This window comes from Capronia epimyces, assembly GCF_000585565.1.
Source record: "Capronia epimyces CBS 606.96 chromosome Unknown aczIQ-supercont1.9, whole genome shotgun sequence".
NCBI lineage: Eukaryota > Fungi > Ascomycota > Eurotiomycetes > Chaetothyriales > Herpotrichiellaceae > Capronia > Capronia epimyces.
Genome location: NW_006912912.1, coordinates 1,450,865 through 1,476,071, shown reverse-complemented (window position 1 = coordinate 1,476,071; position 25,207 = coordinate 1,450,865). Strand labels below are relative to the sequence as shown.

At 53.0% G+C, this 25,207-nt stretch overlaps 12 protein-coding genes across 12 annotated transcripts; 6 read left to right on the top strand and 6 right to left on the bottom strand.

The window, feature by feature from the left end:
- Positions 1-51: 51 nt before the first annotated feature.
- A1O3_09519 (uncharacterized protein) lies at positions 52-2,023 on the top strand (the record flags this gene model as incomplete). Its single annotated transcript, XM_007739613.1, has 2 exons — positions 52-222; positions 278-2,023. The coding sequence occupies 2 exons, from the start codon at positions 52-54 to the stop codon at positions 2,021-2,023; spliced, it is 1,917 nt and encodes a 638-aa protein (XP_007737803.1).
- Positions 2,024-2,483: 460 nt separating this feature from the next.
- On the top strand, positions 2,484-4,000 carry A1O3_09518 (sorting nexin-4; the record flags this gene model as incomplete). Its single annotated transcript, XM_007739612.1, has 2 exons — positions 2,484-2,762; positions 2,819-4,000. 2 exons carry the CDS (start codon positions 2,484-2,486, stop codon positions 3,998-4,000), a joined length of 1,461 nt encoding a protein of 486 aa, XP_007737802.1.
- Positions 4,001-4,418: 418 nt separating this feature from the next.
- On the top strand, positions 4,419-6,040 carry A1O3_09517 (uncharacterized protein; the record flags this gene model as incomplete). Its single annotated transcript, XM_007739611.1, has 3 exons — positions 4,419-4,457; positions 4,534-4,593; positions 4,649-6,040. 3 exons carry the CDS (start codon positions 4,419-4,421, stop codon positions 6,038-6,040), a joined length of 1,491 nt encoding a protein of 496 aa, XP_007737801.1.
- A 110-nt stretch (positions 6,041-6,150) lies between these two features.
- Positions 6,151-8,159, bottom strand: A1O3_09516 (uncharacterized protein; the record flags this gene model as incomplete). Its single annotated transcript, XM_007739610.1, has 3 exons — positions 6,151-7,517; positions 7,597-7,770; positions 7,859-8,159. 3 exons carry the CDS (start codon positions 8,157-8,159, stop codon positions 6,151-6,153), a joined length of 1,842 nt encoding a protein of 613 aa, XP_007737800.1.
- A 657-nt stretch (positions 8,160-8,816) lies between these two features.
- Positions 8,817-10,179, top strand: A1O3_09515 (ubiquitin-activating enzyme E1 C; the record flags this gene model as incomplete). The annotated part of the gene is made up of 2 exons (XM_007739609.1): positions 8,817-8,878; positions 8,931-10,179. The coding sequence occupies 2 exons, from the start codon at positions 8,817-8,819 to the stop codon at positions 10,177-10,179; spliced, it is 1,311 nt and encodes a 436-aa protein (XP_007737799.1).
- A 249-nt stretch (positions 10,180-10,428) lies between these two features.
- Positions 10,429-11,600, bottom strand: A1O3_09514 (DNA-directed RNA polymerase I and III subunit RPAC1; the record flags this gene model as incomplete). Its single annotated transcript, XM_007739608.1, has 2 exons — positions 10,429-11,505; positions 11,556-11,600. 2 exons carry the CDS (start codon positions 11,598-11,600, stop codon positions 10,429-10,431), a joined length of 1,122 nt encoding a protein of 373 aa, XP_007737798.1.
- A 289-nt stretch (positions 11,601-11,889) lies between these two features.
- On the top strand, positions 11,890-13,366 carry A1O3_09513 (NADH-ubiquinone oxidoreductase 49 kDa subunit, mitochondrial; the record flags this gene model as incomplete). Its single annotated transcript, XM_007739607.1, has 2 exons — positions 11,890-12,558; positions 12,608-13,366. The coding sequence occupies 2 exons, from the start codon at positions 11,890-11,892 to the stop codon at positions 13,364-13,366; spliced, it is 1,428 nt and encodes a 475-aa protein (XP_007737797.1).
- Positions 13,367-14,681: 1,315 nt separating this feature from the next.
- On the bottom strand, positions 14,682-15,360 carry A1O3_09512 (uncharacterized protein; the record flags this gene model as incomplete). Its single annotated transcript, XM_007739606.1, has 2 exons — positions 14,682-15,010; positions 15,066-15,360. The coding sequence occupies 2 exons, from the start codon at positions 15,358-15,360 to the stop codon at positions 14,682-14,684; spliced, it is 624 nt and encodes a 207-aa protein (XP_007737796.1).
- Positions 15,361-17,865: 2,505 nt separating this feature from the next.
- Positions 17,866-18,543, bottom strand: A1O3_09511 (uncharacterized protein; the record flags this gene model as incomplete). Its single annotated transcript, XM_007739605.1, has 1 exon — positions 17,866-18,543. One exon carries the CDS (start codon positions 18,541-18,543, stop codon positions 17,866-17,868), a length of 678 nt encoding a protein of 225 aa, XP_007737795.1.
- Positions 18,544-19,488: 945 nt separating this feature from the next.
- On the bottom strand, positions 19,489-20,832 carry A1O3_09510 (CAMK/CAMK1/CAMK1-CMK protein kinase; the record flags this gene model as incomplete). The annotated part of the gene is made up of 3 exons (XM_007739604.1): positions 19,489-20,315; positions 20,369-20,525; positions 20,581-20,832. The coding sequence occupies 3 exons, from the start codon at positions 20,830-20,832 to the stop codon at positions 19,489-19,491; spliced, it is 1,236 nt and encodes a 411-aa protein (XP_007737794.1).
- Positions 20,833-21,721: 889 nt separating this feature from the next.
- Positions 21,722-22,926, bottom strand: A1O3_09509 (uncharacterized protein; the record flags this gene model as incomplete). The annotated part of the gene is made up of 2 exons (XM_007739603.1): positions 21,722-22,828; positions 22,900-22,926. The coding sequence occupies 2 exons, from the start codon at positions 22,924-22,926 to the stop codon at positions 21,722-21,724; spliced, it is 1,134 nt and encodes a 377-aa protein (XP_007737793.1).
- Positions 22,927-24,271: 1,345 nt separating this feature from the next.
- On the top strand, positions 24,272-25,156 carry A1O3_09508 (uncharacterized protein; the record flags this gene model as incomplete). Its single annotated transcript, XM_007739602.1, has 1 exon — positions 24,272-25,156. The coding sequence occupies one exon, from the start codon at positions 24,272-24,274 to the stop codon at positions 25,154-25,156; it is 885 nt and encodes a 294-aa protein (XP_007737792.1).
- Positions 25,157-25,207: the final 51 nt, after the last annotated feature.

Sequence of the window (25,207 nt, the reverse complement as noted above, 5' to 3'; positions counted from 1 at the left end):
TTACTCTAACTTCTTCATCCTCGCTTCTGCGTCGTCCTTCGGACCCCTACAATGTCTTTCCTAGGAGGCGCAGAGTGCTCAACCGCCGGCAACCCTCTCACACAATTCAAGAATCATGTCCAAAATGACAACTCGCTCCAGCGGGATCGCCTTGTTGGCCGCGGTCCTGGTGGGCTGGAAGAGAGCATGCGGTCCCGCATGGCTCCAAATGGATCAGACCAGGTGAGTCGGGCTATGTATCTTCTCTCAAATTGCCCAGTGGCTGAACTGTGTATAGATGATGAACGACTTTATGCACCAGAGCGGTCAATTGCCACAGCATTTCGCAATGGACCAACTCCGACAAGACCTCCCCAACGTCCAGGGAATAACTCGTCGATCACCGTCTCCCGGCTGGGTGGCCGATTTTGATCCCGGCGAACAAGCACGCATGGAGACCGCGTTCGCCAATTCTAAGATAGCAGCGCAACGACCGGCCGGGTTTTCCCCACGAGAGTTTGGCCACTTCCAACAAGCCAACCCCCAACAGACCGCCAGTCCCATCACACACACTCCTCCGATGGTCAACGCATACCAGAGACCTATGGGAATGGGTTACATGGGCCCAGTGAGCATGGGGATGAATTATACTCCACTTCATATGCAACAACAACCCGAACAGACCGCAGACAAGGGCAAAGGTAGAATGGTTGAGCTTGACGACGCGAATTGGGAGGCTCAATTCAAAGAACTTGAAATACAACAAGACAGTCTGTCTGACCAAGCCAATGAAGCGATGGAGAGAGAACTGGATCAAATTGACAGGTCAGTCGAAGCCCAGGAGTTCGAACGTGTGTGGACCCGGGTCCAGGCTGAACATATATCCAGGCAAATGGCCGAAGACACCTCCGAGTATGAAAATGCATTCTCTACCGAAGATTATGCCGCATGGGACAACTTCGACTCTACTATGGGTATGGGTACGCATAATCCTTTCGAACGAGAACCGATGCTCGGAGACTACATGTTCGAGTCACACAATCCGTTTCTAGAGAACAGTCATGCGTCTAAATCAGCTTTTGAACAAGGAAAGGAGATTCTTGAAACTCACGGTAACCTTTCTCTTGCATCTCTGGCGTTTGAGGCGGCCGTTCAGCAAGACCCTAACCATGTGGAGGCCTGGGTCCTTCTTGGTTCGGCCCAAGCACAAAATGAAAAGGAAGCGCCAGCTATCCGTGCTCTAGAGAGAGCGTTACAATTGGACCCTAACAATCTAGACGCTCTCATGGGTTTGGCAGTTTCTTACACCAACGAGGGATACGACAGCACTGCCTATCGAACCTTGGAGCGATGGCTGAGCGTCAAATATCCTCAGATACATCCTCCAGAGGACCTGTCGGATCCTGCCCAAATTGGGTTTACAGACCGTGCAATCCTGCATGAGCGTGTGGTCGATCTGTTCATTAGAGCGGCGCAATTGTCGCCATCTGGCGAACATATGGACCCTGACGTCCAGGTGGGTCTTGGAGTTCTCTTCTATGGGAACGAAGAATTCGAAAAAGCCGTGGACTGTTTCAAAGCTGCTCTCGCATCAGCAGAGACCGGGTCGGTCAACAGCGAAGGACAACTGCATCTCTTGTGGAACAGGCTAGGGGCAACATTGGCGAATTCGGGCAGGTCGGAAGACGCCATCACGGCCTATTGTAAGGCTCTTGAAGTTAACCCTAACTTTGTTCGAGCCCGTTATAATCTGGGAGTCTCGTGTATCAACATTGGTTGCTATCCCGAGGCAGCTGGACATTTGCTTGGGGCATTGAATCTCCACCGCATTGTGGGCGAACAAGGTTTGGATCAAGCGCGTGAAATTGTGGGAGATGGCGATGTCCCTGATGCCGAGTTGGAAAGAATGATGCACCAAAATGAGAGCACGAACCTTTACGATACCCTGCGGAGAGCATTTACTGGGATGGGCAGGAGGGACCTGACTGAGCGGGTGGGTACTGGCATGGGCCTGGACCAATTCAGAGCCGAATTTGAGTTCTGAAAAGCTCAGCCTTGACATAGATGAGATCTCTACAGAGTATAATGCCAGCTTAACACATCTCATTTTGCTCCATGGTCATCATATCACCCCAAACATGACAAACTAGGTTCAAGTTCAGTCGTAAGTTGGAGCTGATCATGTGATCAGGCTGCGGTTGGGGATCATGCCAAGACGCGCGTCATGTGTCAGTGCATGTTGCGGTGCAGGCGGTGCAGTGGCAGCGGTCGCGGCTGACAAGCTCCAGACTGCCCCAGGATCCTAAACTTGACTCACGACGAATCTCCTACCAGACCGCTATCGTGCCCAATTGCTCATGCGCGTTTCGCTTTGGGTTCTCGGTCAATCTGACGCCCCGGCACCACGGAGCCCCATCCTCACTTCATCCAGCTGCCTCCGAGCATAGGACGATCACAGCTTACCCGGGAAGCGTTGGCTGCGGGGCATTGGGTAACAGGCAGAGATGGACGACCACGGCGACTTTGACAGTGTTTCGTGGCAACGAGAGGATGCACAACAGGCCGAGTCATCCGCGCCTTTCCAAGCCGACCTGCCCAGCCGACCTGGCACTGGCCGGAGAAGCGACAGCATATCCCGAGAGCCGCAGGCAGGTGAGCATGCCGATAACGTTGATTTGGCGGGCATAGGCCGGGATGGTATCCTGGAAGTCATAGTGGACAGCCCACTGAAGGAGAATGATGGTACAAAGGACGCATATGTGTCATATTTGGTTACTACTCATGTAAGCCTTTGGCCCACCGGAGGAGATACCACTCAGCACCACTGACGCTCCTGCAGACGGATTTCAAGACGTTCCAGAAGACCGATTTCTCTGTGAGACGACGCTTCACAGACTTTGTGTTCCTTCGGCAGACTTTACATCGAGATTACCCGGCATGTGCCGTACCTCCACTGCCCGAGAAGAACAACATGGCATATGTGAGAGGGGATCGGTTCAGCACAGAGTTCACTCAACGCCGGGCGTGGTCATTACATCGATTTTTGAAGCGCTGTACTCTACATCCAGTTCTACGCAGGGCCCCGATACTTTTATTGTTTCTGGAAACCGCCGATTGGAACTCGCAGATGCGCATGAGACCTCCGAGAGGTACCGTCACCGGGGAAAGCGGCGCCAATGCAGCCGCTCCGTCAGGTTTCTTCGATAATGTCGCAGATACAATGCTCAATGCCTTCTCCAAGGTTCACAAGCCCGATAAGAGGTTTATAGAAGTCACGGAAAGGGCGAACAAGCTCGACGAGGATCTTTCGCATGTGGAAAAAATCGTGGCTAGGGTGGTTCGGAGGGAGGGCGACCTGGAGTTTGATTATGCCGATTTGGCAACCAACATGCGGAGACTTACTCCTCTAGAGCCCACCATTGAGGCCCCAGTACAGACCTTCGCTGGCTGTGTGGAAGAGACGTCCAAGGGCTGGAAAGCTATCAAGGACCACACTGACCAGAACTATCTGGGAAGTCTGCGGGACATGGAAGCTTACATCAACTCTGTGAAATCATTACTGAAGACCCGGGAGCAAAAGCAACTCGACTTTGAGGGCCTCACTGAGTACTTGCAGAAAGCGACATCCGAGCGCGACATACTCGCATCAAACAATCCATATTCCCAGGGCTCAAATCTCAATCCTGCCACCTTCATCCGACATAAAGTGGAGGACATGAGAGGCGTTGATCACGAAGCGGCGAGAAAAGACCGAGCGCGGAAACTGGAACTCAAGATTGCCGAGCTGAACCGCGAAGTCGAGAGTGCCAAATCGACCAGTGAAATGTTTGATGAGCAAGTTGTTCGGGAAGTGGCGGATTTCGAGAGGATAAAGGGCCAGGAATTCAGAGATACCCTCGGCGCGTTAGCGACACAACACATGGATTTCTATCAGAATGTCATATCGACATGGGAACGATTCTTGGTCGACATGGATGCGGACAAGCATGTGCACAAGGATAAGGGCAGGGCGGCGTCTTGATAACGCGAAGATTGTTGTTTGCTATCCATTCCATCCACCATCAGAATATGGCGAGCACCAACATTGGCCCTCATCGTGGCCGCTAAATAATGAAGAGTATGTTTTCCGAACCATATCTGTATCTGTAATACAAACCAGGACTTGGATCAAGCATAGCATTTTTCCTGAGGTCAGGGGGCTCCGAAGGCTAGGAGGCCGCAGCCCCCCGAATCATCGGCTGGAGCTGAGACTTGGCCGTGCCTGGAGTGGTGACTCGCAAATCCGGGGCTTGCCAAGATTGTTTGGGTCCTGGTCGAATCGGGAACACTCGATCATATGTATCCGTACTCCGTACACATCTACCTATGTTTCTCTGTCCACAGGACATAGCGAGTACACAGACACCGAACCCACCAGCTCAAGCAAGGAGCAACGCACAATGGCGGCCAGCAAAAAGTACGCTGGTCTACCTGACCTCGTGAGTCCCCCATTCGTCATCGGCCGTTACAAGACGCTGGGAATGCCGCAACCCGTGCTAATGGCAAGTCCCGCAGGACGCTGCTCCCGAAGTATACGAGACGCCAGATCTGGCGGATGATGTGTCCACCGCACAGGTATGCTAGCTGCACCACTCCCCCTCCCAGTCTACGGGGTTGACTTTTTGGACAGACTGGTACAGTTCGCACCTGGTCCCCAGCTCCCTCAGACGATGACTCCCGCGCGGACCTCGATCGTCATCCCCTCGATCGAGATGGTGCAAGACGACGATTCGAACCCTCCGTGGTGGATGCAAGAGACGTCGACTTTTCAGATGCCATCGGTGGCCCTCGACGCTCATACCGAACCCGCAGTTCACGCCGGAGACGACGAATCCAGGAGAACGGAGCGGAGGAACTTGGGGATCTCAGTGACAGTGAGGACGAAAGTCTGAGCAGGAAGTTGGCCAGATTAAAGAGGGAAGCTGAAGAGGTGCGACTCCAGTTGGAGAGACGCGAGCTTGACAAGGACACAGATGGAGACGTCAAGGACAGTGTCGAGCAGCAGCAACCACGGCAAGCCACAGCAGATGAAGAGGGCGGAAACGTCGATGATGTCGAGCAACTGAGCAGGCTGCTTGACACTTTAAGCACGAAGGCCAGGCCGAAATCTAACATTACGCTCGAGGACGAGTTCTTATCAACACTGGACACGCAGTCACGCCAGAGACAGCGGCTCACAAGAAAGGCAGCCCATCCGGAGCAGCAGGATAGCCCACCAACCGTTTCAGCCCTTCCGGCCGTGGCAGCGTTTTCAGACAGACTTGGCGCACTTGAGGCTGCCCTCGGGATATCATCTACCAGCGCCAACACCCCAAAGAGCTCTATCCTGCCGACCCTCGAGAAGCTCTCCATCAAAATCAGTACACTATCAAATGCCCTGGCGCTGCCAGACTCGCAATCGGCGGCACAGACAACATCCTCGCCACCCCACACGACGCCTCTGCTCGACTCTGTATCGTCGAAGCTGAAGACTCTGATCGCCGAGGCCGACCGCCTGACCAACGTGCGGAAACAAGCCATGCAATCCCTATCCGACTTGCACGAGACCCGAATGCGGCAACTTGTCTCGGCGACCGTCCACACCAATACCCGCCCACGCCGCGGGCTGTCTAACGCCTCGGCCGCCAACCAAGCGGTCGCCGACCTCGCCGGGCCCGGGGACGAATCTCTGCAAATACAATCCCGCCTGTTTCTCGACGAGCAATCTGCCAAAATCACCGCCCTGTACCAGCTTCTGCCGTCCATCCAGAACCTGCAGCCCCTGTTACCCGTGGTTCTGGAGCGGTTGCGGACGCTCAGTGTGATCCATGCTGGTGCCGCCGAGGCGAAGAACAGCCTAGACGCCGTCGAAAAGAGGCAGGCCGAGATGCGCGACGAGATCAGACAGTGGAGAGACGCTGTGGAAACCGTGGAAAAAGGCATGTCTGAACTGGAGGAGGCGATGAAGGGTAACGTCAAGGTCGTCGGGGAGATGGTGTCAGGCCTGGAGCAAAGGGCTGGCACCTTAGAACAGGGGAGGTGACATCCAGGTGAGCCTTGTACTCTGTATTCGTCAAACAAAGAAAGAACAGAATGGAATGGTGTCAACTGCTTCGACGGCCAGGCATGGTCCGAAATGAAGACACTCGCCCGTCATGGTCGGATTCCACCCTCGGCCCTCTTGAGAATGTACAACTTTGTCTCCAATCCCCAGTGCAGCCACCAGCCGTTCGTCCAACTCCAGCCTGGACCAACCATTTTTTCAGCCCCAAAGCCTTCTCTGAGGATATCATGCAGCACGCCATACCCCCATTTACCGACATCCCCGTACATGGCCGCCGCCAACCGCGCCAGCCCGTCATCCTGTCTTCGCTGCTGCTTTGGTCCAAGGACGATCAACCCGCGACCGGTGGCGGGATCTAGGATCTTAGGCCTTCCGAGCCCAGGGACCCTATCGACCACGTCCCAGGCCCCGAGAACCTGACCCGGATCCTCAACAACAACATAGTCAAATTGGTTCCAGAAGGCAGGGGGGAGGAAATCGGAGCTGTTGTCGGTTTTATCGTACATCCAGACCGTAGGCCGTGCGGAGATGATTGCCGGCTTGCTTCCGTCAGGGGAGCCTGGGAGGGTAAATACCGGCCGAGCAGCTACGTTTGATGGCAACGCCTCGACAAAGTGTGTGACGCCGGTTTGCAGAGCCAGATTTGTCAGGTGGACGCGGATGACAGGCTGAGGGCCGTAGTTGAGAGAAAGTGTGTGCAGCGCCCTCAATGCGTGGGCACCCGGATAGGTCTGTGCGGAGAGAGGCAGAAGAACAACGTGCGAGATGGTAGCCGTCAAAACCGTGCTCAGAACAAGTACGTATGTCGTCAAGGAGTAGAATACAGAGCGTCCACGACGCGTGGAAATGTAGTTTGCACATAACGCGACTGCAGCTGTCAATGGTGGGATGACGGGGAACAGAAATCTCGTCTCCTTATGCGGGAGGATGGAATAGAGGCCGATGTATCCGAGGGACGGTATTATGAGGTCTGCCAGTGACGAACGCAATGTAGTGGTCAACCCCCACGGTAGCAAGAGCAAGAGAGTTGGGTTCAAGAGCAGTCGTGGCAGGGCCGACGTGAAATACCAGTGCCAGGGAGACGTGCCCCACGCCGACGCGCCCAGATCTGCCTTCGAAGGGAAGACGTTGGAAAGAAACGCGGCGAGTTCAGGCCACAGGAAAGTGCGGGACTGCCAGAAGAAAGTGTCGATGCTGACGGTCAATAGCAAGCCGGCCACGGTGGCGGAGAGAACGGCGGGGAGGAAGACTCTTCTGACGAGGGCGACGGCGGACGAGACACCGCCTGTGCCTGACTTGAACAGCATGTACAGGCAATGAGATGCAAGCAGCAATGCGAGTTCCGAGCGGAAGATGACGGTTGCCAGGGTCAAGAGATACAAGGCCAGCCTGGCTCGTCTGGCCTGCGCCTCTGAAGTCGAGTGACCGGGTAGGAAGAAGCGTAGAGCGAAGGTACCTGTGAAATGTAAATAAAGGTCAGACCGCTTGCGAGCATCAACACGGGCACGGAAGGTCCGGAGGGGAGGGGGTCATACTGATTCCGAAAGCGAACATGTTTGGAAGCGTCCGCGAAGAATAGTACAGGATATGGAACTGGCTGGCCTGAAGAGCAGTGTACCACACGGCCGTGGCCTGGCCGTAGGCTCGTCTCACGCCGGCAGCATAGCCGACCAGGGCGATGGCGTTGAACAGGCCCAGTAAGGCCCGGACTGTCGGTCAGGGTCGGTCAGAATCCGCCAGGACTGGGGGGAGCGGGAGCCTCTCAGACGGCCGAGCCCACTGGACACTTTTGCATACCCAATAGTTGCTGTTGCTCTCCGTCATGTCGACAATACCAAATGATCGGCTGAGCAATGGTGGCAAGGACGAGAGCGCCGATGAATGTCCTCGGGACGGCGCCCCGAAAGGTCATGTGGTCGTATTGGGCTTTGAGCCTGAGGTAGACATTGTGTGTCGGGATGCCATATTTCAAAATGTCGTGGGTGGCTTGGATGTTGAAGGATTCTTCCACCTTGGTATATGGCGAGACGTAGAGATGGACGAGAATCAGGGCGGGAAATAGAAAATATGAGAGCTGCCAGAGCTCAGTTCCCGCCATTGAATTATGAACCCATTGGGGTGAGGGGTGAGATGTGAGACTGTCTTCTGGATCGAAATCAAATCTAGGAACGATGATGGAGAATCGAGATGGAAGAAAAGGGGCACCAGGGGCAGCCTTGGGCTGAGGTCGGAGGATCCTAAGGACGTTTAAAGCGGCCACGACGCAGCTGGGAAAAGGGTTAGGGGTCCCCTAAGTCCTTACTAATCAGGCTCCCGCCGAGTTCAAGTTGACCTCATCAGGCCAAGTAACAGCACCACAGCACCAGCCAGTCTGTACTGTATTGGCGCACCTGGCATTTCCGATTTGCTGTCTGCCAGGCTCCGCGACTACATCCCATCCACTTCCATGCGATCTTTGGTTTCTTTGAACTGTTTATCCTTAGAACTCCTAAGCTGGATCGCCCTTTTCATGCTACCGCGGTAGGCTCAGAACCCTTCGATCACATCACTTGAAAGACCAGATCCGAGAAGCGAACGCCAGCGCCAGATATCTTCGGCTCGTCACTTTGCCTGTGATCGGATCGTCCCTCTTGCTCCCACAGAGTGACTGTCTGCCCAGCATTCAATTCGCATTTCGATCCTCTGAGTGTATGGTCATGAGAACCTTGTCTCCGTTCTGAAGTTCAAGCCTCAACATTGGTTCTTCATTCCCAGCATGTCAATTCCTATATCATCGCTTCTTACTAATGGTTCCGCCACTCCGGCTCGTGAGCGATGGTAAGGCAATCGATCCCTTCACACCGGCTTTCAAGGTCTGACTACTATGAAGGACATACCTAGACAGAGTATTATCGACTACGTCTCCATATGCAGGTGAAGAATTCGTACCAGGAGAAGAAACAATCGATGCTCTCGAGTCATCCAGGGTTCTCGTGATCGGCGCTGGTGGGCTTGGATGTGAGATTCTCAAGAACCTGGCACTGTCAGGCTTCAAGGACATTCATGTCATCGACATGGATACCATCGACGTCTCCAATCTCAATCGACAGTTCCTCTTTCGCGAGTCAGATGTGGGCAAATCAAAGGCCGAGGTTGCTGCGGCCTTTGTCGAACAACGCGTCCCGGGAGTTAAGATCACCCCCTATAACGGAAAGATACAGGATAAAGACGAGGAGTACTACATGCAGTTCAAGCTCGTGATCTGCGGACTCGACAGCATCGAAGCCCGGCGCTGGATCAATGCCACCTTGGTCGATATGGTCGACATGGGCAATCCGGAGTCTCTGAAACCTCTAATTGATGGCGGCACCGAAGGCTTCAAAGGGCAGGCTCGTGTCATTCTTCCAACACTGACGTCTTGTATTGAATGTCAACTGTCTATGCACGCCCCTCGTGCTGCTGTACCGCTCTGTACTCTTGCCACGATCCCCCGACAACCGCAACATTGTATCGAATGGGCCCACATCATCGCCTGGGAAGAACATCGAAAAGGCGAAACCCTCGATACCGATGATCCAGAACACATCACCTGGCTCTACAACACGGCACTAGCGCGAGCGAAAGAGTTCAACATTCCAGGCGTGACGTACTCCCTGACGCAAGGCGTGGTCAAGAACATTATCCCTGCCATCGCTTCAACGAACGCTATCATCGCGGCTGCGTGCTGCAACGAGGCCCTCAAAATTGCCACCTCCTGCGCCCCTTTCCTTGAAAATTACATGATGTACACTGGCGACTCGAACGACTCAGGCTTATACACGTACACCTTCGCCGCGGAGAAGAAGGATGATTGCCCAGTCTGCGGTAATCTGTCTCAGGACATTACTATCGACCCGGAGATGAGGCTCGAGGAGTTCCTCGCCAGCTTGGCCGAGAGAGCTGAGGCGCAACTTAAGAAGCCCAGTATCCGGACGGAGGCTAAGACACTTTACGTTCAAGCCCCGAAAAGCCTTGAGGAGCAGACGCGGCCGAACCTAAGCAAGAAGATGAAGGACCTGGTCAGTGATGGGGAGGAGGTTGGGGTTGCTGAAGCCGCATTCCAGATCTCGTTCAAGTTCCGGCTAGTTTTTGGGAAGTGAGAGCTTACGGACGAGGCGGACAAAATAGAGGAGAATAGAAGGACCTTCGACGAGACAACCATGATGGAAGCCATTGAAACAGGGAAGACCGGACGGGCCGCCGCGATGAAAGGGAAAGGAGGTACCCCACATTGGTCTTGCAACCTGAGGCATCTAAATTCAGACTCAAACGCCTTGCAATGCTATAACGCCGCCAACCATGCATTCAACTCATCCGACTTTCCTTGCAGGGACTTTGATGCTCGCCGATTACTTCTCCATCTCATCAAGCGCCTGGAGTAGCCTCTTGGCCTTGTATTTTAGGACATTGACGCTCTCCAAGAAAAGCATATCACTAGGAAACTGTCCCGTACTTTCAACGTTGAAGATGAAGTGGTCTTGCACTCGACCTAGCTTGACTTTGTCCCGGAACTCCTCGTGTCGGAGGCACTCTCGCGAAACTGTGTCCCGCATGGGATCCTTGACAACTGCCTTCTCGTCACCCTCACGGCCATGGTAGACGGACTCGTCGGATGCAGCGTCGGACGGGGTAACACGCTCAAGGTCAATAACGCCGGGCGGGAAACATTTTTGGAATTTTCTGGCGTCGGCCCCAAGAATCGGTTTGGTGATGGTGATGGTCGGGAGCAGTCGATACGTCGCAGTTGCGACGGGGCTGAATTTTGCATGGTCACCTCCTTTTCCGAGATGCGCATGCATGATTATGTCAATTTCTTGGCCTGGTCGTAACTTTGCGATCAAGATATCCGGACTGACTGGCTCGATGGGGCCGTCTCGGAACTGTTCTTCTTGGGAGCCTTGGACCGCCCATTTGATATGCCGCGAGTAGACGCTGCTGTTGATATACTTCTCCTCCGGCTCTGTCGCATTTTTGTCCGCGTGTGGATTGCGTTCGCATTTGACATTCAAACTTAGCACGACAGTGTTGTAGTCGGTTCGTCCCACGCCCTCGAACCCAAGGTCTGGATTTGGCTCGAAGAACCACTTTAGCCATTTGAGGCCTTCGATACGGCCCTTCAGAGGGATGAGGCCCAGTCGGTGCGCCAGCACCTCGTCTGCAATGACCGAAGTGTTGTTCTGCACGTAGACTTTTTCGATGGCTAGGGTGGGGACTTCTGCGATGAGGATACGACGAAATGCGTTCGCGATGGAGGCATCAACGCCGACAAGAGAAAAGATGGCTTCATCCTTTTCATTCTCATGAAAGTGGACTTTCAAATTCTGCTTGAAATTTGAGAGAGACCAGGAATTGTCTTCGCCGGCATGGTGGCCTGGAAAATCGGTCGATGTAATGTTCGTCACGGTTTCGGGGTTGATGCCGACAACCTAGAATATCGTCAGCATCATCGCCAAACACAGGACAAGCCATATCTTACCTTCCGCCTGTCCAGGTCATCCTGTGGTGGCTGCATCGGGGCCATGGATGGTTTTTGCAGACTGCGGATGTACTCGCAAAAAAAAGATGTGAGAGTCTCTTCTCTTTCTCCAAAACTTGAGCGGGGGGAAGTGGTAAACTGCGCAGCCAATCATCGATGCTTAGATTCCTCGCCGCGCCAGACATTCCCGAAGCTGTCATTGACCTCACCCAGTTTCGCCCACGGATAGGCACACATCGATTGCTCTCTCAGCTTGTTGCCGTTCGCTAAGAGGCAATCAGAATCATCACGGTCACCGCCAGCTTCACCACCTGGCCTTGTGCCGACCTCGACAATGGCGGCGGCATTTGTACGAGCCGCAGGCACGCACTCCGCCAAAAGACTTTGCCTTCGACCTAGCTTTAAGCCCATTTCAAGACAATCGCCGCTCCTCTCCCGCACCATTGCTACGAGTCCCCGTCGAAATGCTACTGCAGAACCCTTTGATGCCGAGGCGCCGGTAGCCCCCCTAGGCACGACTCTCAGTCCGACCGACGCTTCCTTCGGCAAGCAGCTAGTTGTGGACTCGGATATGGGCGAAGAGTATCAACCAAGGAAGATTCGCCACTACACAGTCAACTTTGGGCCTCAGCATCCCGCCGCACACGGTGTGCTGCGTCTCATTCTCGAACTGAATGGAGAAGAAATCATCCGAGCAGATCCTCACGTCGGACTGCTACATCGCGGCACAGAAAAACTGATCGAGTACAAGACATATCTGCAGGCACTGCCGTACTTCGATCGATTCGACTACGTTTCAATGATGACCAATGAGCAAGTCTTCTCTCTTGCAGTCGAGAAGCTCCTCAACATTGAAATCCCTGAAAGAGCAAAGTATATTCGGACATTGTTTGGGGAAATCACCAGAATCCTCAACCACTTGATGTCGATCCTTTCCCACGCCATGGATGTGGGTGCTCTGACTCCGTTCTTGTGGGGTTTTGAGGAACGAGAGAAACTGATGGTGCGTCCACTTGCTACCGGACCCCTTGGACAGCGTCTAATTGCAGCAGGAATTCTACGAACGCGTTTCCGGTGCACGCCTTCATGCCGCATACGTTCGTCCTGGCGGCGTCAAGGCCGACTTGCCTCTTGGTCTTCTGGATGACATATACGCTTGGGCAACTCAATTCGGAGATCGTATTGACGAAACGGAGGAACTTCTCACCGACAACAGAATCTGGATCGGTAGAACTAAAGGTGTTGGCGTTGTTTCCGCTGCCGAAGCGCTCAACTATTCATTCTCCGGTGTCATGCTTCGGGGCTCAGGCGTTCCCTGGGATATTCGGAAAAGCCAGCCCTATGATGCATATGACAAGATCGAGTTTGACGTCCCGGTCGGTCAAAATGGTGATTGCTACGATCGCTACCTCTGCCGCATGGAGGAGTTCCGACAGTCTCTACGAATTATCCACCAGTGCTTGGACAAGATGCCACCTGGCCCTGTCAAGGTCGAAGACTACAAGATTTCACCACCGCCTCGAGCAGCAATGAAGGAGAACATGGAAGCACTAATTCACCATTTCTTGCTCTTCACCAAGGGGTACACTGTGCCACCCGGTGACACTTACACTGCGATCGAAGCTCCTAAGGGAGAAATGGGCGTCTATCTTGTCAGTGACGGAAGTGAACGGCCGTACCGATGCAAAGTTCGAGCCCCTGGCTTCGCCCATCTGGGCTGTTTCGATCAGATCAGCCGTGGACACCTCCTTGCTGATGCCGTTGCCATAATTGGCACAATGGACCTTGTGTTCGGTGAGGTAGACCGTTGATGAGGCAGAAGAACAACAATTCGAGCTTAGATACGTTCAATTTGGTTGAATTGTGGCGGCCTGGGAGTGACCTGAAGACATGATATGTCTGGAACACCCCTTTTCCCCGCAGCCGGTGTTTGGGGAGGTGGATAGCTGGATGGATTTCGGCAGAAGCACCGCTGAGGAACGAGCAAGCATCTCAGCCACCTCAGCTACGGGAAAGATAGTGATAGAGCGTGGTGAATGACGGGAGCAAGGCGACTTCTAGCAGCGCGTGTGCCATGTATATATTCTGCTAGCCGCATCGCAAATTGAATCGTGTTAAAAAGTGCATCCTGAGTCCGTCCTCTGTAAAAGTCGACGACAATACCTTCCACCTATCTGAATTCTAAGATAAAGAATTACGAGAGCATGAAGTAGGTACGATGCTTAGGGTGGGTGCCAGACTCAAAGGAGGTTTATCCAACTACGACTTTGATAGGATTAGGAAAACCTCTAGACGAGTCTTATATTATATGCTATACGAGGCTTATGCCAGAATTAAAGGCGGTTTATCTAACTGCTACTGAAGTTCGCAGCCAAGGGACCGGGAGGAGAAAATGGGGAACGAAATTGAACCTAAAATCAAGTCCTACTCGACAGCGTCAACGACAGTGTTAAGTAAAGCGTTCGATAGAGTAGAGCACTCGACAACGTCAAGCAAAGCGTTCGACAGAGCGGCACACTCGACAGAGGACAGAGCGATATAGACACTTGACAGAGCAACATACTCGATAGCATCAAGTAAAGCGTTCAACAGAGTCCCTTTCTAAACGGGCCTATTGACAATCAAGCATTCCCGGATCGTCACGCAGCCTCGGCCAAACCACCGAGTTGGGCCGGGGGCAGGGCCGGGGCCATGAAGCCTCGTCAACAGAACAAATCAACAGCATAGATCAACGGAATAGGCGGTAAGATCAGATCTCAGGCCTGAGAGAAAAGGTGTGGAGGTGGCCATCCGATCTCTTCGTCCACAACTAATTCGTTATCGGTTCTGGGTGCACTGAGGCAGCGGCCTGAAACCTACGAAACAACATTCGTCCAGTCGACCAGGCAACCATCTGAGATGATCAATGAATGGTATCTCAAGCAGGGTGGTCGGTCGAGCATACACTGAGCAGATCCAGGAATTGTTATCAAATCTGCGTGAGGGAAGGAGGTACAAGGGTGTCGCGACTTTGTTTGTAGGTCGAAAATGTGCCACAGCCCCGGGATAGGTCGATAGGCAAGAGATGTCGACCGAAGAGTTCTCTGTTGAATTGAGAATGTCTCTTTGTTGGTATTGTCAGACCCCTTAGTCATAGTCGTCAGGGTCCATGGTACCCAACTCCCATGTGCCGTATGTAGATTCGGAAGCCACCTCAACGATTGCGTTATCATCCACATAATATAACCGTACAGCTGTATCATTCCAGCCTACAGCTGCCATCGGTCCATTCGATATGCTTGAGTTTGGCGTGGATGACCCGAGATTGCTATTGGACCACCCGTTGTTCGAGTATTGCGCCTGCTGCATCTCGATGCCATCGAGGTAGAAGATCTGAGTCACATCCGGCGTATCGGAGCGTGCAACGCCAATGGAGCGAGGAAGCTCTTTTGGGATGGTCGCAGAAATGTTTTGTACTAGTGGAAGCTGTTAGTAACCGGCACACGTAAAACGAAGGCGGAAAGCACTCACCTGCTGACCACGTTGATTCCGTGTACGTCGAAGTTGTGTACTGCAACTGCTTCTGGTCGGAAAACCAGAAGAGCCATATGTCGTCCTTCACCATGGTTACACCAATGGGCGACGCAAGATGCGCCTTTGCACCATTGCTGATCGCTACCGGCGCGGTCCAGTCATTCTGAGGGGTATACCCGGCCTGGAGGACTGAGCCATCGCTGCCAATGTAGTACGTTCGTAGCATGTTGAGCTCGGGGGTCACGAGAGCTGATCCTGTCCCCGCAGGCGGTGCCGGGATCGCAGTGTTCATAGTGTTGGATGGTTCGGTACATAAAGAGCCGTTCTGGTAGCACCTGAATTCGAGACTGCCGAGACTACTCTGTCCTTGTGCAGCATATTGCAAGCGAATTTCCTGCCGCGTGATCATCAGCAATCTTGACATTCTGGCCAGATCACGATGTGAGCCTCACAAAGTAATCATTGTATTCCCAAGCAAGTACAGCCATTGGTGTATTGTCAATTGCCGGATAAGTCAAATTTAGTTTGGAAGGAGCCGCCCAGGTCGAGGGCACATTGTAATAGCCATGCATGTAAAGATCTCCATCGGATTTCTGCCACACGTGGAAAATCGTCACCTCAGCTTGCGTGGCTACAATTGAACGCATGGGGCTTGGTGCTGCAACCGGTGTCGGGGTTCCCAGCGTTCCACTGACATTACTTGTAGTTGACGGCGCTGTAGATGAGGCACTTGCTGTCGACGGAGCTGTAGATAGAGCACTCTGGCTAGACGTGTTCTGGTCAGTTTGCGAGCTCTTTGGCCATGGGGTTAGCGGATACGTAAGATTAGGAATGAGGCACGACGTACAGACTTGTGCCTTGTGCCGAGTACACCTCCTGTGACACCTCCGACGATGGCAGCCACGAGCACAATGAGAACTGTTAGCACTGTGAAGAAAACCCGCTTTCGTAAGCCACATATCCGGCTGTTCTCCTTGACAGGCACAACTGGCGGCTCATTCTCTCTCTTCAACGGATCACGGTCCGGGTTATAGACCGGCTCGAGCTGTGACACGTACTGGCGATCGGAAACCGGTTCAGGGTAGCTTTCGTACGTCCGCGGCGAGGTGTACGCTTCGGAGTAAGCATGACTGGAGTCATGTGGCTTTTGATACGATTGTGGTAGAGATCCAGTATGGTATGGCGACTCTGTTGGCTGCGGTCAAACATTCATCTTAGCTGATTGAGTGTATTGAAAAGAGGTCGATAACATACAGTACTTTGCAAACCATCCATCGTGAGAAATCAATCTGCCCTGTTCTGCGCGTTCGGTAGAGAACACGAGCATAATAGTATCTCAAGACACGACAGCAGGCTGGATCTTGTCAACGCAACATGGCTTTTTGCCAGCTCTCTGTCGGCCCAGACCATTTTCGTTTTCCGGCCCCGAAGTGCCCTGCCATCCTAGACTAGGGTTCTCTTCTGCAAGCTTCATTCAGGGCAAATGAAGCGGCGAATGATGAAAAGGCGGGCTTGCAGACTACCATCATAGTAGTATGGCCAAGGGCGACGTGAGCGAGCGACGGCGGCAGATGGGAGCCCAAGAAAAGGGTAGAGACAGGTCTCCGAGGGATCAAAACGTCCCAGATTTAGTAATGTGACGCTGTACGGAGTAGAAGGCCGCGCCCGTCTCGTGTATCCATTAATTAGACTTGTAACTATACTCTGTACGCGAGTAGTAGTTAGTAGCGGATCAGCTAGAAAGGGCCGTTCAGGACAATATTACACTGACCATCCTCATCGTCTATGCCCTACCTATCCGAACCAGTCTCCAACCGTAAAGGTGGGTTACAATACTGGCTCCAGGCGAGGTCTGGCCACTGCAATAGTCACGGCACAGTGCAGGCTACCACTTCAAGTCACTCCTGTAGCGTCGATTCTTACCATTGCCATTGGTCTGTAATATGTAGCGTTATGCATTGTCAGCGTGCAGTCATGGGAGTTGACCATATTGCGCCTGCGTCGAAGCTCTTCGTCCAGTTTTCTCCGTCTCCTGTGACCCCTCGATCAATGCGCCCACGGCTAATGGGGCTGCCCGGGACGGCCAGGCGGAAGAGCCGAGGTCGCCTACTGGTGATGGTATTCCGTACAAATGGTTGCTCGGTGGACTAAGCCCTATTCCTTGGAGGCTCTGCTCGACTTCCAGCCCCATCACAGGTCGCCTATTTCCTCCCTACTAGGTGTATAGTCGTCGTAGGAGGATAGCGACGGACGTAGGAGAGACGTAGTCGGAGGACACGGCGCACAAGAGGGAAGTTCGCAGCCAAGGGACTGGGAGGAGGAAATGGAGAACGAAATTGAACCTAAAATCAAGTCCACCGATTGTTGCCAACAAGATTTCAGTAGAGAACGAGGCGTGTAAGAGGTCTATAGGGAGGCCAAGCGTAAGTCGAATGGTGAGGAGAGATAAGAACAGAGTGAGTTGCTGGCAGATGGTTTTTAAAGTGGCATTGTTGGTTGAGCACCCACGTGAGCTGCGAGTAGTCTTCACGTTGGCTGAAACGCCATGTTGAAAGCATTGCTGCTGGACTGGGTGCATCTGAGGCTACGAAGATGGATCGATACCCCAAACAGATGTGCATGCTTCCAACCCATTATTATATGACAAGGAGCTTCGGAGGCACGGCAGATTCGCCGCAGATTCGTCCAAATTGAACTTGCTGCGTGGTGTGAGTTGCAGTGCAGTAGTTTTAACGCTGCTGGTTATGTATGGAGCATGGTAGAAGGACACGCCTGGGTCTTCTGGGAAGTAGAATTCTTATGGGACTTGGGCACTACCAAAGTCTTCCTTCGCATCTGGTCTATCCCAAGTCTGGGTTTCAAGATGGCGGACCCGTTGTTCAATGTGCTGCACCTTTGCATGGCTCTCCTTCTTCGCAGCCTCTTGCAGGTCGAACGTGTTTCTCAGCTGGTGCAGCATGAAGGGCTCGAGAGTGCTTTTCTTTGCGGTTCTATAGTCATAGACGACGGACTCCTCCAGGCACCGCGCGGCGGGCCGCTGACGGAGCTCCGAAATGATCAGGACGTCCAGCACGAGGGACTCGGTGGCTTCGTCCGGCCGTGACCGAAGCTTGTGGTAGACAGAGATCCGGTCGGGCCAGGTCATGGGGAACTTGAAGTCGACGGTGATGCTCTTGAGGATCAGCCCGATGCCGCGAGAGGTCAGCAGCTCTCTCCACTGCCGCTGGTGCGTCGGATCGAGGTGCTGGCTGTAGTTGAGAATCCAGTTGCACCGCGCGCTCTCCGCGAACCGTACGTACATGACGTTGTTGACGTGGCCCATCGAGTCCTGCTCGCCCCAGACGATGTTGTGTCGGTGCAGTCCCGCTCTTTTCTCATCTGTCAGATACCCTTCACTGCCTGCGACCAGTTCCCGCCAGTCGCGACCGAGGATCCGCAGAATCTCGCCCGCCTCGTCCACCATCTTCGGCGACATGCCGAATGTAATGCATCTCCCGATCCGGCTCTTGGTCTCACCCAACCATCGGGGCGACAGTGCGTTTTTTGTTTCACCGTGTGCTGGCCTTTGAACCGAAGAGTACCACCGAGGAGCAGCCGCTTGGAGCTGGTGACAGGCAGTAATTGCCTGAGAGGCATGCCGAACGGCGCGCTGAGCTATCATCTCGGTAGGACATGGCATTCACATGCCTCAAATGAATGTGCCGCAGGAACCAGGAGGCTGCGGGTTGGGGAAACGAACTATTATTATTAATTAGTACGGCGTGTATCATTTTGCTCTCTCGGAGGAATCTCGGTTGCCCACCTCGGAACTCTGATGTTCACAAGGCTGAGCAATACTAGTTCACTCAGCCGACAAAGCACGAGTAGTCCATTGTCCCTACGCTTACCAGAGCTTCAGTAGAGATGATAGTTTTGACCCGAACGAGCAATAAATGCAATGACGGAACGAGAAACTCCCCAACGACTTATACTTCGCAGGTAGTTAGGGATGTGATCTCCTTCTACATCCGAGGGGGGAAGCAAACCGATACATGAGCTTGGCGAGAGGAGAAAGTCGTACAGGACTCGTTGGTGTAGTGAGTAGCCCGACCGCTTCACTCTACCCGACGGAGAATCACAATGTCGATAGGTGCCATTGTATAACTATGCTCGGTGGAGAGAATGTTGGAAAGAATCAACTTGAGCACTGCTTCTCAAGTATCCGCTAAAGCAAACAGGCGAATTGAATACACCCGTTTCCGAGCAAGCCATCATCAAGTATCAGAAAAGCCCAAACACGCGACCATTGTCCGGTAATCAGGGTATCGTCGTCTTTTGAGTAAAGCATATTGCACTGCACCATTCATGGAACTGAACCAGTCCTGTTACCGTCATCGAAATGGGCAGGTTCACCGTTCAGCCCAATATTCGCAAAGCCTGCTTACTTTTGCCCCGAAAAGCTCTTCCTGCGCTCATGTTCTTTCGTGACCTCGGCTACCAGCTTATCGGTCTGCTCCTTGTCCTTCATCTCTCTTACTTTGGCCAGCACCACCTCTCGGAAAATGGCACTCTTTGCCGCATTACTTAGAGTTCTCTTCTCAGGGCCATCGCTCGTTGCAAGACCTCGGCCAGGAGACACACCTCTGACATGGTTCTTGACTGCCAGTCCGGCCGCATTTTGTGCGTTGGCAGGTATATCGTTGGCATCGGGGGACCCAGGATCCTCGTCGTCGAGCATCTTGAGAGCATCGATCCGGTTGGCCAGTTTGACCAGTTCAATACCACGTTTCAATTTCATCTTCGCCAAATAGGATCGGATCTCTGGCAAGAGATCATGCTCTGAGGCAGTCTCGCCGGTCAGCCAGATGTGCTTGAGTGCTTCTTTGCTGGTGGCGCGTCGTTTGGGATCTGGTTGTAGGAGACTCATTATGAAACCTTTGGCGTCTTTACTGACATCCTTCCAGTATCTTTCATGGAAGATGATACGACCGCTCTTGCATTCGTCTATCAGATCTGCGAGATTTTCCGATCGAAAGGGAGAATAGCCGCAGAGAAGCGTGTAGGTGATGACGCCCAGAGACCACATGTCCACCGGTTTGCCGTGCCCCTGCTTAAGCATGACTTCCGGAGCAGCATAACCAAATGATCCAGCCATAGATGTCAGGACTGCACCTGGGCTATCGAGCGCTTTGGCAATGCCAAAGTCGGCAAGAACCAATTGGGAGTTGGGATCCTTGGTCAGATAGAGGAGATTTTCAGGCTTGAGGTCTGCAAAGATCCAACAGGTCAGGCTAATCCTAACAGTATGCCACACCACTCACCTCTGTGAACGATATTTCGTTCATGAAGATAATCGACAGCCTCAAGGACCTGCTTGATGGTCTGCGACGCATCCTTCTCCGTGAATTTGCCCTTATCGCAAATCCGGTCGAAGAGTTCACCTCCGGTAGCAAGCTGGGTCACGATATAGAACTTGTCCTACCGCCGAGTCAGCTCATACGAGGCCCAGGAAGGAAAGAGATTTGGAGCCTACTCTTGACTCGAACCAGTCCACAAACTTGACAATATGAGGATGGTCAAGAGTCCGAAGCATGTTCAACTCATCGTAGACCATTTGTTCATTGCCTTTCACGCTTTTTTTGAGGATGATCTTGACTGCAACCTTGTCCCCACTCACTTCGGCTTCTCGAACGATGCCGTACGTGCCTGCACCAAGAGTCTTTCCAAATCGATACTGTGCTTTCTTCTCGTAACTGTCAGGCTGGCCTTGCAGCTTGTTCAACATGCCGGTCACTGGAAGTCAATTGATTAGCCTGATGCTCTGGACAGTTTGTGCCTGAGTTCCCGACAACCACACTGCACGGGCCCAACCCTTCCATTTACCAGTTGACACGGGGAAGAAGAGTACAAAGACTTACAACTCATGGTTGCGACCGTTCAGGCAGTGCCTGCGCACCAGACTTCGCTAGACCGTCAAGATATTTCAAGCCGATTCCGCCACTTGAGAGAAGGAAAATAGTGTATATGTTCGAATTAACGATGAGCTGAAAGATCTTCTGGGAAGAGAACTTCGGCACTTGCACTGCAGTCAGCTCCTTCGCAACAGCTGCACGCAGTAGCAGCCTGCGCACGAGGTTGCGGGGTAGGGTCGAGGCAGACGGCGATGGAGCCAAATCTACGCGGAGTACTGCAGGGACAGCAAGAGCGACAAATGGAAGGAACCTAGCAAGAAGTCATGCAATGTTTGCTCAAGGAGTAGTTGCCGCAAAGCTGCTAGAAGAGAAAAGGTAATTGTACACAGCAGCTGGTCAGCTGGAGTCACCCGCGACAGTCGATCATTTTGGGGGCTGTGTTTCGTGGCGGAGCATGTGAATGGGTACGAGGAGCTCCAGCAAACATGGTTGCCAGTTCAGCTGAAGAAGGCGGCTGCTGCCCTGCGGTACGAGCCAGCTCTCATTGCCTTAACAAATTGCCTGTATTAGTCCCTAATTGGAAGGCACCTATGCTTCATATTCGTACACTAAGTAGTGGTTTTTGCCCGTGGTACTGCGGAATCCTGCGTTTCCCAATCGTGTATCCAATGCCATCGCTGACTAGTTCTATAACCCAATTACCTCCAGAGTCCTGTACCAAACCACACGGGAACTTTAGGCGGAAAGAAGGAGCAACACCTGTCAATCTTCGTGGTGGCTTTTTCTCTTTATACTGCCCAATCTCTTCCTCAACCCGCCGCTCAGCCTTTTGCTGATGCTTCCACTTCGACTCACCTGGCTGTGGCCAGCATCCCAGCTATCGGCGGGAACGGCACCGCTACTGCTGCGGTGTCTGGTCTCCAATTCGATGCCTTCACTCCCGACTTTGTCGTCACTGATCGAATGCTCCTTCAAACCTTTCTCGATGCTGTAGCTAGGCTCGCCCTTGCCTTTGATATCCTCGGGAAGATATTCAACGCCGGGCCATCGTTTGTATGCGCCGCCTCCAGGACTATTTTCAATCATCATGTTGTCGCCTTCCGCATAATGATACACGTTGCCCATTGGGTCCTGATAGCCTGGGGGATAAGCCGCGACCCCGTCGAGAGGTCGATGGCGCACCACACTGTCGATGATTCTCTCCCTTGGGGTGGCTTTGAGAGCTTCGGCATTGGAATCAGCCAGTGCGGCAAGAGGCGAGTTGGCCGAGTTGTTCCGGGCAAATAAGGTGGCATCGTAGGGTCCTCCATGATGCCAAGCAGTACCTCCACTATGGTCAAGATTGTCGACTATATCCGGAGGAATATGATGTTTCTTGGTGGCATAGCGCGCGCGGTCTGCCGCAGCCTTTTCTTTCGCCAGTTGATCCAATGGCCGATGTGACATGTCGCCAGGATACCGCTCGGATAAGGAGCTTCCCCTGCGGCGTCCAGTTCCAGTAGGCTTGTTGTCGTTGCCGAAAGCTTCTTGCCTGTGACTGGGAGACCGAGGCGAATGTGGAGATTGCCTCAAGATTGGGGAAGCGGTTGAAGACGCAGGAGAGGCGTTCAAGCTCCCACGACCATTGATGTTGCTGTTGCTATTGCTGGGACTGTGTAGGGAAGCGCTTCGTCTGATCTCCGTCGTGGTCGTTGTAGATAGAGAGCCTTTGCGGTAGGGATTCTTCGAGAGCCGTCGACCAGATGTGTGTCTTGATGGTGGCGAGGCCTGAACCGGAGGAACACTGGCACCTGGACGGAAGGTGTTCCCAGGACCATCCTCCTGTGACGGCTCGGGCGCGTTCAAAGGGTCAAGAAGATACTTGGATGCCTGCGGAAGAAAAGGTCAACTTTGCGCAGGACAAGTCAGGCTCGACTACCTGATCAGCGGCGGTGACGTACCCATTCCTTGTCGGTCGCAGAATCCATCTTGGACTGTCGCAGCGCACAAGACCTCGCGCGGTGCTGGAAAGGATCAAACAGGGCGTGTATGGAAAATGGATATTATGTACAATACAGTGTTGAGGGAAGAGGTGGTGGAAGATGCAGTCCTGTTGCAGCTCAATGCGATGGAAGACGATGCAGTCATACTCTCCACCAGAGACGGAGCATGGCGGGACAAGCTCTGCACTGCCCGGGAACCCTTCTACGAGTAGGTAGGGACTACGTACCTAGGTAGTAATAACCCGTGTCACACACAGTACGTACGGATAAATTGCCGCGTCACTGGCATTTGATACTATAATGGGAGGTGCTAGACTGCTAGTAGCATCACTAGTGCCTGTGACAACCCCAGCTAGGCAACTAGTTTCACCTGGGAAGTCGAGGCTGTCATCCAGTATTGGCTCTGTCGCAGTCTTAGTACTACTCCGTACTCCGTAGCGTTCATAAAATGGCAGGCATATTTATTACAGCTGGTCGGTGCCTGGTATCCGTATTGTTGGTAGAACCAGAATCACGCATATAAGAGAGCTGGTAATTCAGGTAGGTACCTGGGTAGATACCCAATAATGCCTACCTTACCTACCTTACCTAAGGTACCTACCTATCTTCCCGCCGCAGCCGCGTCATCAGCAATTGCCCCTGCCCATCATTGCGTCACCAGGTTAGGTGCCAGCACGCCAGGTAGCAAGTTCGCGACCAGAGATATACGGATACACAATTTCAGAAACAACAAACTTCACGAGCTACTCGTACTGGCTGTGGATCGTGTGGTCATTGGCTCTACTGCTGACGCTTCCACGACAGTCCGACCCGGTGCAAAGGTAAGCTTCTTGTGACGGCAGGACGCCGGACCCAGTTAAAGGACGCTTCGACTGGTACTCGTACGGATAGATGGACTGCACGTTCCGACTGCAGGTTTCTTGTGAGCACTCTTGAGTATGGAGGCTGCTTTTCAAGTAGTGCCACAAGGTTCTTAGATGTTGAGAATCTTGTCTCTATGATCGCCATCAGATATGTGTAGAAAAGGCACAGATATCCAGAGGACATGTAGAGCGGCAGAAGAGCGCCGGATGGGAACAGGCGGGAGGCCTAAGGCTAAGCTAGTCCCAATTGGACTATCGATAACTCGCCATTTTGACCTCGTCACTGTCCACCACCATATCCCATTTTTCCACTCCAGTGCTCTAGATATCTGTTGGCATCCGTACTGACGTGGCCTCAAATCTCCATCCTTCTGATCGTCCAGACTCCGCCGACCGGGAAGACCGAGCGATCATCCGCTATCTTCGCCGTGGGTGGCACCTGTGCCATGTTTTCCTGAGCACGAACCATGCTGGTTGATTATTCAGAATCCAGTTCGGACAGCGATCAGCCATTCAAAAGTAAGAATGTTGGCACCAGGAAACGCAAGGCTGAAGATGCTGCTCCCGTCCAAGTCGAGCCTAAACCGCCTCCACGGCTCCCAGCCTCCTTTCACTCTCTGTATGCGGCAAACGTGAGGACTTCTGCCACCGATGATCCCACACTGCATGCTGGCAGAACCCGTCAGGTACCTCATGTAGTAGGTAATTGGTCGACCCATGTTTATCTCGAGTGGTCTCCGTCCAAGACTGAGGTTGGGATACTCGACAAGGTGCTCGAGAAAGCCGCAGAGGCCCTCGGTTCAGGCAGTGGTATTGCTGGCACTCAGATACACAGCTTTCTGCGCTCAGATTTAGGAGCCCTGCTGCCTCTTCACGTGAGCTTGTCCGCTCCGCTTGTACTAAAGACGGAGCAGAAGATTGCCTTTCAAGAAAGTCTGCTCAGCAAGTTGACCAAAACTCACCTGAAGCCGTTTACGGTTCACGTCATTGGGCTGGACTGGGTTTCAAATGAGACCCGATCAAGGTTCTTTCTAGTGCTAAGGTTGACTAAGCCCGACAACGATGAATTGAACATGCTCTTGTCAGTATGCAACGCAGTCGCTCGTCAATTCGGGCTCGCAACGCTGTACGATAGTTCGAGATCCCCACAGAAAATCGATAACACGCACGCGTTTCATATCAGTATCGCCTGGACTTTGCAGCAGCCTGATGATCAAGCACAAGGGCAACCTGTGGATATCGGGGTCGATGAGTTACGCGGACTTACGATGAAATTTTCCTTTCTGAAGTTGAAAATCGGCAATTTCGTGGCAGATATTCCATTCGCAAAACACCGAGATTGGGAACCATAAGAGAATAGGCTACGAACTAATGGGTTTGATCGTTTCATGATCAGTTGCTCG